This window comes from Anolis carolinensis, chromosome 3 (assembly GCF_035594765.1).
Source record: "Anolis carolinensis isolate JA03-04 chromosome 3, rAnoCar3.1.pri, whole genome shotgun sequence".
NCBI lineage: Eukaryota > Metazoa > Chordata > Lepidosauria > Squamata > Dactyloidae > Anolis > Anolis carolinensis.
In genome coordinates, this window is record NC_085843.1 from 243,644,946 (window position 1) to 243,656,965 (window position 12,020).

General features: G+C 37.5%; 1 protein-coding gene across 3 annotated transcripts in view; it reads left to right on the plus strand.

Moving 5' to 3' along the window:
- The window catches only part of ankmy1 (ankyrin repeat and MYND domain containing 1), a 52,445-nt gene that overhangs the window by 21,087 nt on the left and 19,338 nt on the right, over positions 1 to 12,020 (plus strand). For all 3 annotated transcript variants that reach the window (XM_062976531.1, XM_062976530.1, XM_008106318.3), the window contains exons 8-11: positions 1,789 to 1,960; positions 4,319 to 4,468; positions 5,053 to 5,199; positions 9,494 to 9,601. In XM_062976531.1, coding sequence (XP_062832601.1) covers positions 1,789 to 1,960; positions 4,319 to 4,468; positions 5,053 to 5,199; positions 9,494 to 9,601 — 577 coding nt within the window. The remainder of the gene's footprint in view (positions 1 to 1,788; positions 1,961 to 4,318; positions 4,469 to 5,052; positions 5,200 to 9,493; positions 9,602 to 12,020) is intronic.

The following is a 12,020-nucleotide window of genomic DNA, read 5'->3' on the forward strand; positions in this document are numbered from 1 at the left end:
GAGAAAAGGAGGCAAAGTGACCAGACTGCATTCCATTACAGATCTTCCACTCTCTCAAATATAACATCTCTTTCAATAGAGCATGGTGGATGGACCAGACTCCTCCGGTCTGCCACACTTTTTGGAATGTTAGAAGGTCTCTTATATAGCAATATTTCTTCTGATGTTGTCCCAAAGTTGTAAATTACTGACAGATGTTTTCCATCCTGAAACTTGTTGATTCCATCTCAGTTTCCTGGCAGATTTTGACTCTTCTTGATTGGTGTTAGCAAATGCAAGCAACCTTGTGCTGACTTCCTTCTTAACGTAAAGAAACTTTGTAAATATTTCTTTAACTTAAAAGAGCCATTGTCTCTGATTTATGTAAACATGTTGCTTTTCCCCAAAAGTTATCAAGTCAGCAAATGTTGACAGATGTAAACAGATGTAAACATTTCTCTTATCACTGTCACAGTTCTTATCATAGTTCAGCAACAAAATTACAGTTAATGATTTTGTCATTGCAAGCCTTAATCTTTTAGAATGGTGTCTCCAAAATATTAGGTTTTATTCATTCATTCCTTTCATTCAGTTCATTCATACCCGTGCATATCAAATCCACATTTATCAAATCTGGCTATCATATTTTTGTGACACAGGTACCTCTATAGCAGCATTCTGTCCTTTTCCCTTGCTGGATAAAATAGGATTTAATTTTTAAAATATTTATAATACTTCGGTTTGAGTAATTGCAAAGTATCTTTAAAAAGGGAGGGAATTGGCTGACCGGGTGGGCAGAGCTACAATACCCACCCAGAAGTGCAGCCTTGTACGGTCAAGGCTTCACAGTCGTGCAATGCCAGCAGCAATGCAAAGAAGAGGAAGGCAATGTTAGTAAGTAATTGCTATGGCAGGTGAAGGAAATGCCATGGGATAGTAGCAGCTTCATGTGGAAATAACTTTCATTTCATTCCCATTCACTAGGGCCTGAGACTGATGAATAATGATAGTATGTAGACAAGGCTGCAAAATTGTATTAGTTCCATTACTGATCTGCATCATTAAAAATAATTTAAAAACACTTTGGGCACATAGTGTTTAAAGCAAATCTCAAAGTAAAAACACATGTATGCAGATTGAAGATGGGAGTGTCTGACTATATATCGAACACTATTCTGCTGTGCTTGTTTCTGAATCTATTAGCTTTTAAAATACCTTAGTCAAAGTCAAATAAGACCTTTCAATGTGGTCAATGAACATTGAACTGATGGGAGTTAGAGTGGGGAACAGATTACAGTTATACAGCCTTGATACTTCCTAGCTGTTTTTATGATTTGTGGAACAGTATTCTAAGTTCTGGGTGAAGTTTTCAAAGACATCACCAAGAATTTCAGGTCTTTGCTGCTATCCAGAAAATTGTCTCATAGTTCTCACTGGTAGAACCATTTGTCTGTGTGACGTCTCCAGTTTTTACACAGAGGGGAGTTGAAGCCTAAATCTAGCTTTTTGTCACAACATAAGCCTTGATTTCTTACTTCCATAGATTTAATGGGTCTACTGTAGTTGGGACTAACTGAATTTAATCCCAGATGTGTTGTGGAAGTATTTTATTAGTGTCCAACTACACTTTTGTCACATATGGTATAAAGGTTTGTTAGATTCCGTACCATCCTGAAAAGCTGAAAATAATCCCAACTCCCAGGTTTAGAAGTTGAATGGTGTATCCCCACCTCCAGAACTAGAACCCATGACACTGATCCCCTTAAAGCATACAACAATTGACAAGCTCTGTTTTCTTGTGGTTTTTAGACAGAAAAAGAGAATGGCTACAATCAAATTGCTCCTGAAAAGAGGTGCAGATCCCAATATGTGCATCATCCCTATGTATGTCCTTTTCTTTGCTGTTAAAGCTGCAGATGCAAAAATAGTGAAATTACTTCTAGAAGCTGGAGCAAGAACTGATATACGGCTGCCAACTAAGGTAAGAATATCTTGTTAATATGTGATCATTCTTTTTTTAAAAAGCAGATGATGTGAGTAGTCTGCCATGAATAGTTGTGTACGTCTTGTAGCTCAAACATAACCTATCAGCTGTGGATGAGAACCTGCCAACTGCCTGCCTCCTTTCCTTTTTTTTAAAACAATATAAGGCATGCAAAGAAATCAGGAATCCCCATATGACTTGGTGAGTCTCAAATTAGACAGTCGTAGTGAGAAATTTTCTGCGTTTTGGGGTTCTTAAAACCACTCTTCCTAGTAATAACTGAACTGATCCATAAAATATATTTCCTTAAAAAGAAATTTTAGAAACAGCACCAACAACCACATTTGTTATGTGAATGTATAACAGAAACATTTCTTTAAGAATAAACAGAAGTTTTTAGGAAGTCTGCTTAGTTTCCTTAGATTTATGCATTGGACCTAAAGCAGATTTTATTACTTGCAAACCAAGTGGCTATATTAATAAGCAATTGAAGCCTACTCACTCCTTGGTTTCGTCAGTTTTGTTCCCATTGCAGCCACTGAATTGTTTTAGTAGCACCTCTTTTATTTCATAAATGTACTACAGAAGCCCATCTGATAAATTCAGACGATATATTTTGTGAATATATTGTGAATAATTTCTGCATTAATGTGTAGGATTGTACTGTTGAACTGTTTTCCTTTGTATTTTATTTTATCAATTGAGAATAAAAACAGGGTCTAATTAGCTCCATAGTAGCTGTTAGTTGTAACGAGTTACAGACATTTTCACTTTTTTTCCACATGTGAAGACTTGGAAAGATAGATCCAAGAAGAATTTAATATCAGTAGAGAAAATAAATATTACAAAATATTATGTCTTTATTAATTTACTATATTTATATTAAAGTTCTCTTTATCCCTTGTTCTGGAGCTATGGGTGCTATGATAATGTGGTCATGTAAATCTCTTTCATAAATATGGTAGAGGATATTTCTGTGTAGTATTTTTCAATCACATTTTTGGGGTAAACCATCCCAAGGCAATAAAGAACAACATCTTAATACTGGAATATATGATTTATTTTTATTTATTTCGTGTCAAAAGCATTGGTACAGCAAATACATTTCAAATAATGGAAATAAAATAAAAAAGAAAAGAAATCACAAGCAACTAAATAGTTTTGGACCAAAAGCGGGCAACAGCAACCGCATTGTCTGTAGCTTTAAACAACTCCTCCGTACATGAGGCAGGGCATTGTGGGCAAGCATACATATGCTGAGTTGTTTGTTCAGCTCCACAGTCACACAAGGTGGAGGATTCCTCCAGGTAGTGCCACTTTGCCAAGTTGTCTTTTGATCTGCCCACTCCACTTCTGAGTCTGTTCAGGGACTTCCAAGTTGCCCATTCCTGGTTTGCCCCTGGAGGAAGACCCTCTTGGGGGGCCATCCAGTTAGAATTGCCAGGTTTAGCTGCCCAGAGGGACACCCTTGCTGTTGCTGGAGGAACATCAAGAGGAGTGGTGGTTCTCATGAAGCCCTTCCTTGATTTGAGTCTGGTGGGAGGAGGGTGATAGCCATGCAGTGGGTGGCTTTCACAATGTTCAACCTTTTTTCTCTCACCGTTAGCAGCAACTTCCCGTCGCACGTCAGGAGGGGCAATGCCAGCTAACTTGTAGAGTTTATCAACAGGTGTAGGTTTAAGGCATCCCGTGATGATTCTGCATGTTTCATTCAGTGCTATGTCCACCTGCTTGAAACATGCAGAATCACCACGGGATGCCTTAAACCTACACCTGTTGATAAACTCTACAAGTTAGCTGGCATTGTCCCTCCTAACACAATCCAGATTAAAATAAGGCATTTTTTTTATATATCATGACTTTATAGAGTCTTAATTTAGTTTTAGAGCAAGATAAATAGGTCAGTCTTTAGGGCCCACTCAAAGGGCTGTTTTGATGAATCCTGGAACATCAGTTGGAACAGAGTTTCATGAATTGCCCCAGAAGAAAGGTCAGATTAAAGGTAGAAATATAGTGCTTTGACATAGATTATAATGGACAGAAATCCAGAGGTCTGTGGTTAGGAATCTATTTTGTCTGGATTGGATTTTGCCCACAGTCCAATCAGTTCATACAGTGTAGTTTCACTCTAACCTCTCTGAATATATGCCTCAGATAACTAAGCTATTTCAAACGGAATTATATTGAATTTTTGTCATTTATCTTAACTGTAATGCTAAGTAAATACTTTATTAAAAGCTGTACTGCACCATTGCTGTGATATACAATAATATGCAAGGAGCTCCAAAATAGGAAAATGTTTATGTGACTTGTGAACTTGACATTGAGCGGGTTAATGCAACTTTTATTTTTCAGCTTGGAGGTGTAACTCCTCTTCATATCGCTGTTGCCCTTCCTATTGATGAAGGGGTTGAAATAACAGAACTACTGCTTCATTCGGCTACAGACCCAGACGTAAAGGCAGAAGATGAAAATGATGTGTTCAAGCTAGACATACCTCCTGAGGTATGTCTAATTCTATCAGTATCACCTCTAGAGGAGAGGAGCTGAAGAAAGAATTTATCTATTCTGGCCAATGCATTGTTAAAAATGATTTCCCTATAACACAGTCATTATATAGCTTATCTAGATGTAGTGCTTCTAGAAATGAACATTGTATAAAGTGGAGTGGACACATATTTTGTGTTCTGTTACTCTGACTGACTGTAGTTTCTCTTTGCGAACCGCTCTGCTCTCTTAGGCAGGCAGGTCTTGACCATCAACATGAAAGGATCCTGTGGAGCAGAGCAGGGAAAACCCTCAGCTTGAGACCTTGGAAGATCATTGCTAAGTGGAGTAGACAGGAAGACTGAGTTGGATGAATAGCATGACTCACATTGTTATGGAGTCTTGAAAGTCACAATGTTTTTAGACTAGTTAACAATGCATATTTCTTTTCTTTTCTTTTCTTTTTTTTGAAAGCCATGGAATTCTTACAGTAAGATATACACAGAATTAGAAATAACTTTTGGAAAGTAATTCTCCATCATTAGAAAGACGGACTCTACGTTTCTCCTATAGCTGATTGCCTTTCCCTTTCTTACATGTAGAATGAGGTTGCAGAAGCACCATCTATGATCAAAATGTTCAATGAAACTGGCCCACCTAAAATGTATTACAGAGAATGCACCATTAAACCTGAGGAAGGTGGGAGAACTCCTCTTCATATTGCTTGTGAAAGGACAGATAATTTTAGGGTGAGTGGTAGCTTTCAGAATGTTTCCTTTTTACAAGCTGAACTCCTTTAAAATGTAACTTTAGACATCTCTATCTCTTTGAGTTATAATTTACCTTGCAAAGAAATTATATTTTAGATGTGTGAATCATGCTTCAAACTGCTTCCACCTTACTAACAGAAGTTCTGATATAGAAAGCTGAGGTTTAATAGGCTGAGAAATTTAAACCAATGACACCATGTAACAAAATTTGAAAAATGTTTTGTTTCTGGCTTGAAAGTATTCTTTCCTGTTTAATTTGAAAGTAATTGTTATAGAGTCCCAGAAGAACTATGGACAGAAGTTCATAACATTGTTCAGGAGGCGGCAACAAAGTACGTCCCAAAGAAAAAGAAAACCAAGAAGGCAAGATGGTTTTCTGCTGAGACACTGGAAGTAGCCCAAGAAAGAAGGAAGGCGAAAGGAAACAGTGATAGGGGGAGATATGCCCAACTAAATGCACAATTCCAGAGGTTAGCCAGAAGAGACAAGGAACTATTTTTAAACAAGCAATGCATGGAAGTGGAAGAAGGCAATAGAATAGGAAGGACAAGAGATCTCTTCCAGAAAATCAGAAACATCGGAGGTAAATTTCAGGCAAAAATGGGCATGATCAAAAACAAAGATGGCAAGGACCTAACAGAAGCTGAAGATGTCAAGAAAAAGTGGCGAGAATATACAGAAGATCTGTATAGGAAGGATAATATAGAGGATAGCTTTGACAGTGTGGTGAGTGAATTAGAACCAGACATCCTGAGGAGTGAGGTTGAATGAACCTTAAGAAGCATTGCTAATAACAAGGCAGCAAGAGATGACGGGATCCCAGGGACATGAGAGAAGCCTCCCACAAGGATCCTAAAAACATCAAAAACATCTGGGAGTCTCCTGGGTAACGTCCTTGCAGACGGCCAATTCTCCCACACCAGAAGCGACTTGCAGTTTCTTAAGTCGCTCCTAACATGAAAAAAACAAAAACAAAATAGTGAAGTAATGTAAGACTTTGACCACTAGAGGCCCATAGCATTCTATGAAATTGAAAGGCATCATCAGGGAGATCTTGAGTGCTTAGTTATGCAAAAGTTCCACATTAATAACAACCAGCACTTATTTTTTTTTGGAAAGAATGAACAGTCATGCACCCAATGCAAAAATAGCTTGTATTAAAATTCTTAATCAGCCAAATGCAGAAAGAATATTCTATAAAACTAGAGTCTGTCTAGCAGAATTGAGAAACTGTCTGTTTTCTAAGGACACCTGAGACAACAGAATGGCAAAGTATAGAGACTAAACATCTTTTCTATTCCAAATTGGGGGTATTCTTTGTAGTATTTTTGTGGCCCCTTGCCTTCTTTAGATCTGTAGAAGATCTAAATGTTTTTTTCTCCCAACATATGAAGTGACTGTATTTCTTTCTTTGGTTATTTCTTGTTTCAAAAAAAGAGACATGAATAGACCAAAAGAAGACTCCTAGAGGTCTGATAAGGTGAGCCTTGGCAAAATGCTGAAAAAGTGGTGGATTGATCTGTAGGGGGTTCAGTGCTGAGGGAAATGAATGTGGGGACACTTCCAGAGTTTGGGCAGTCCAGTGGAACTGTGTGTCTGTATGAGAATCTCACAGGAGGAAATATACCCCTTCCCCAAATTCTGATAGCGCCCCTCCAAATTCTAATAGTTGTTGGCTTAGAATTTTTTACTTTGCACTATTACCTACTTTTTTACATAATTAAAAAGTTGATAGCCCTCTCTTATGTATAATTAATTGTGTAATTATGGTTGATTTTTGTTTACAGCAATTGGTAGTGGAATTCAGTTTCTATTTAGAAATAAATTGTAGTGGGTTCAAGCAAACCTCCTCCCAGACTGCACATAGGACTGCAGTCTTTGTTTTTTTTAAAGGTTTGGATTGCAACCATTAAATTTTCAAGTCACAATTGAAAATGTAGGCTGGATTCCACTTATATTTTGCTGTCTATCACCCAAAAATGTCGTATGAAATGTACACTTTATTGTAGGTTGTAATTACATAATTCAAGTAATATCATATTGGATGAATCTCCCTCTTCCATCTTACTCTCTTTGTTCTATTTTAACCCCTGTGTAGGAAGAGTTTGGTAAAATCATGGGCTGAGTTGTAAACTCTCCTCTGAGGTTACATTTCTGCAGGATCAGTCTGATATAAGATACCTGATGTAACACTTCTGAAGAAGGACTCGCTCTCTTTTGTCATATGTACATTAATGAAATGTTGAACACTTTTTTCCACAAGGCGGAAAAACCATATGCAAACTTGTATTTTGGGACAGAATTCAGAGTTTTAGTACTGGCGTATATTCTTCAAGTAAAAGCTCCTATACAATTTTGTACGATATTGCAAACTCAGATTTGTAAGCACTTTACTAGGTGGGGGTGAAATACTGCCATTCAAGAAGTACAAGCTGAAAGCCTCCTGAGTCATGTGAAGAGCTGGTTCTTTGGTTCTCTGGTCTGAAGCCATTGTTTGTTCATTATTCTGACAAAGTTTGCCTGCCATTGATTTGAATAGCAACATCAGTATCTGGTGATGCTAAATGTTTGTTCTTTATGTTTGGTCAGCTTGTCAGGTTCAAGGTTTAAGTGGGAAAGCCTTGCCTAAAAGCTTTGCTTCTTTTTCTTGCTTCTCCACAACACCCTGAAGGTTAATAGTCAAGGTGCCCTCTACTGTTTTCAAAAAGTGGCATAGAAATCTTTCTGCCAGAGTTCATTTATTATTTAGTTAAACTCTGAACTTCTGTCTGACCATAGACCTCCAAGGCAGCTGCTGCTTAGAGAGAAGTAAGAGGTAATAAACAGAAAGAGCAAGAGAGAAACAGTGAGAGTGGGGCAGTGGTGACTAATGAAATAAAATAGTTGTGAAGAATATTTATAAATGTTCTCATCCGTTCAATAATGTTTCAAGAAAGAAACATCCTGTTGAAAAAACTGGCTGCTTTCATGAAACCAAAGAGGCCATTGCTCCCTATCCTCATTTTAGTTGATTTTGTGTGTAAAAATATTGTATTTGGTGCAAAGAAACCTTTGAAAAAGTGTGAAAATGATAATAATAATAACAATAAGTGCCCAAACCCTTGAAGTCTTCTTTTCAAGCCACTGAGGCATTCTGTGTTATGGACCCAGGTCTTCCAAGTATCAGGCACCAAAAGACCACAGGACTAAAATATATTTACCTGTAGTCATTAGATGCTTGTTTCTTTAACTGCCAATAAAGCATAGTTGAGACACATGCTATGTTATAAAGTGACTTAAGACAAAAGGGGAGGGCTGGGCACCTACTGGCTAATTACAAATGTGTAACCTAGATTTACACATTCATTATGGTTTTGTGATACCTATGTGTCCCCTAATTTTAGGGGATAATTGGAACTCTGAAAGTCCCACTTACTGCTTGGCAGCTGCTGTGATCAATGGGGATCTGTTCTCATGTTGATTGGGAACCAGTGACTGATGCCCAAACCCATTTCCAGTGTGAGGGAATTGCAACAGGGGTCTGTTTCCTCCTATTGCATTGAAGATTGCTCATGGGAGGAGGTAAGAATGTCATTCACAGACCCCCATTGATCACAGTAGCTGCTGCCTGGCAAGTGGGGGGTGCTGGGAGATGTATCAGGATGGGAGTCATTGCATAGCACTGCAACTATGGTGCTTATGTATGCATAACTCCCCAGCAAGAGTCTGGTCTGGGTTTGTATTGAGCCCAGAGAGGTAGGGAAGGCAGAGATAAGGGCAGTATGAGATAAACATATGCAAATGCAGTTTATCATTTTATGGTGTCATCTTATAGGTAGCAGAGGTAAAGATAAAACCTCAATCTGATTGCTAGCCCTAACTAGAATAGAAAGATTGAATAGTGGAATTTGTTGTATTCTCTAGCTGGAAATAGCAGTTGGATATAAGACAGTTTGCAATTGTAATGTGTAAACATGCTAAACAGACACAATGGGCATTGTTGCCACTGTTACTTTTGGACTGTTACCTTTGTTAAGTCTGCACTGTCAGGGTTACACCTTGAAATCCATAATTGTTGTATTTCCAGACTGAACTGAAGCATAATAGATGTACTGCAGACAAGTGTCCAACATTAGCACAACAGTATTTCATTTTACGTTATGGAATGTGTTGATACTTTGCTTTAACATGTTTTATTTTTAACACATACTCATTCCCTTTGTTTTTCCTTTAAAATAACCCCCCCATGATTTCTTGTTATTGACCCAGTTTTATTTTATTCATGCATTTCCAGAATGCAGCTCAAATTGTTCGCCTTCTTTTAGAACACAGTGCAAACCCAAATGTCCTGTGGAGTGGCCATTCCCCTCTTTCACTGGCTATTGCTACTGGAAATGATCAGGTATGCAATATTTTCTCCTACTGACTCTCCGTGTAGCTTATTTGAAAAGCGCTGAGAATATTGTTTTAAATATAATTTTGATTACTGAGCAAACTTAGATGGATGATTCAAGCTCCTGTTTAAATAGTAACCAGCATCAAATACTACATCTATAGATATTAATGCATAGAGTGGGTGCTTATAATAAAGATTTTCTGAAGGGCAGAAAAGGTAGAAATCAATAATGTATATATCTTTACATACTTTCAGTGTCCTTTGCTGAAATCTTGCTGGAGCCTAGACACTGACTTAGGAAAATATCTCTGCAGTAAATATTATAAATATTTTATAGAGAGATCTATGAAATAGTTTCCCAAGTATTTTAATACAGACGTCAATAATACAGTTAAAAAGCAAATGAAGGGAATGCAGGAGAAAGAGCCAGAGGGCCAAACACATTCAAAATTATTTATTTACAGCCAGTTTTATACATTTATCTCTCTCTCTGTGTTTTTATATATATTTATATAGAGCAGATGGAGAGACTAGTTAAATCAGAATTATAGCATTGGGATAAAAGTTTAGCCCTTGATCCCCATTATGTTTTCAATCAAAATAAGCCACCTCCTTATATCCGATATTTTTAATGGGAGGAAAGTTCTTCTTGTTGGTGGTAGTGGGAGCTTTCTTTTCACAAATTAGGTTAACCTCCAGGGCTTACTGCTTTAAGGAGGAGCAAAGGAAAATTTCCTGTCTGAAATGCCATTCTGGCTTTTTTGGTCTTGTTTCATATAATCTGTTGGTTAAAAAGAAAAACAACCACAGAGGCTTTATACCAGGGGTCCCCAAACTTTTTAAGCAGAGGGCCGGTCCACAATCCTTCAGACTGTTGAGGGGCCGAATTATCATTTGAAAGAAAAAAAAAACCCAACAAATTCCTATGCACACTGCAAATGCCTTATTTGTAATGCAAAACAACAACAACAATGAAAGAACAATACAATATTTAAAAATGAAAACAATTTTAACCAACATAAGCCTATCAGGATTTCAATGGGAAGTGTGGGCCTGCTTCTGCCAATGAGATAGTCAACTTAATTAGGATTGTTGTTGTTGTTGTTGTTGTGTGCCTTCAAGTCATATCAGACTTTGGGCAAGCCTAAGTCAAAAATTATTTATTTATTCATTTACTACATTTATTTACTACATTTATATCCCGCCCTTCTCACCCCGAAGGGGACTCGGAGCAGCTGTATGTGCATACAATATATTATATTATTAGCATAGCATAATATTAACATTATATATCATCATATTGAACTATACCACTATACTGTAATATTATATGTAATATATAACATATATTTAATATTATTATATGGTATTATTAGTATTATATTGTATAACATGATAATATTATTATCAATATTATATATATATATACACACACACACAAAATATATTATATTATTAAAACTGATATAAAATATTATATTATAAAACCGAGGGCAGGGGCCAGGCAAATGCCTTGGAGGGCCGCATCTGGCCCCCGGGCCTTAGTTTGGGGACCCCTGCTTTATACTGTGACTTCATTTGTAGTTGAGCCCTTAACATTTTTGTTCTGGGCATCAAATTGGATAGTTGGATCCAAATATTTGACATTTTGGGTAGAATCAATAATTGGTAACGTTACCTGCTGAACTGTTTGAGGTAAGTAACTGAGTGTTGTTAAAGCCCGCTGATTACTCATGATTAGATGAAAGGATTATTTTCCATATTGCTACATGAGAGTAGTTCTTGATACTGTGGACTAGCAGTGGCCAAAATGGAAACTTCAGTAGTTGAATTGCATTGCAGTCAGTGTGTTGCTGGAAAGCTTTTTATGTATCTTCATTCAGGTCACTTAGGAAGTTGCTAGCTGGTCTTGCTTATGATACTTAGGATCATTAATGTCTGAGAGAAAAAAGTTATAATAAGCCCTTCTGATATTAGAAAGCTGTTGCTATTCTGCATTTGAACAGGGAGCATGTGGAAGGTTCTCAGTATTCCATTCCAGGTCCAGTGTTGGGAGGGAAAAGAGATAAGAAATGTATGAGTTTGCTAAGCAGTGGAGTTGTTTTTCTGTCATTCAGTGACAATCTGGGCCATGCCAAAGCACAAAAGCTGTAATCTCAGTAGTATCATTGGGGCAGATTGTCCAGGGACCTCTGGGCATGGGACCTGTGCTATTACTGTGCAGTCATATACACTTGCAAATAATAATAAGACCTGGCTATGGTTCACGAATGGGACCCTGAAGAAAGAGACAGAAGGCCTGACCCTTGTAGCCCAGGAGCAAGCCATCAAAACAAATGCAATTAAGGCCAAGATGGAAAAATCAGCTGATGACCCAAAATGCAGACTGTGCAAGGAAATCGACGAAACCATTGATCATATCCTC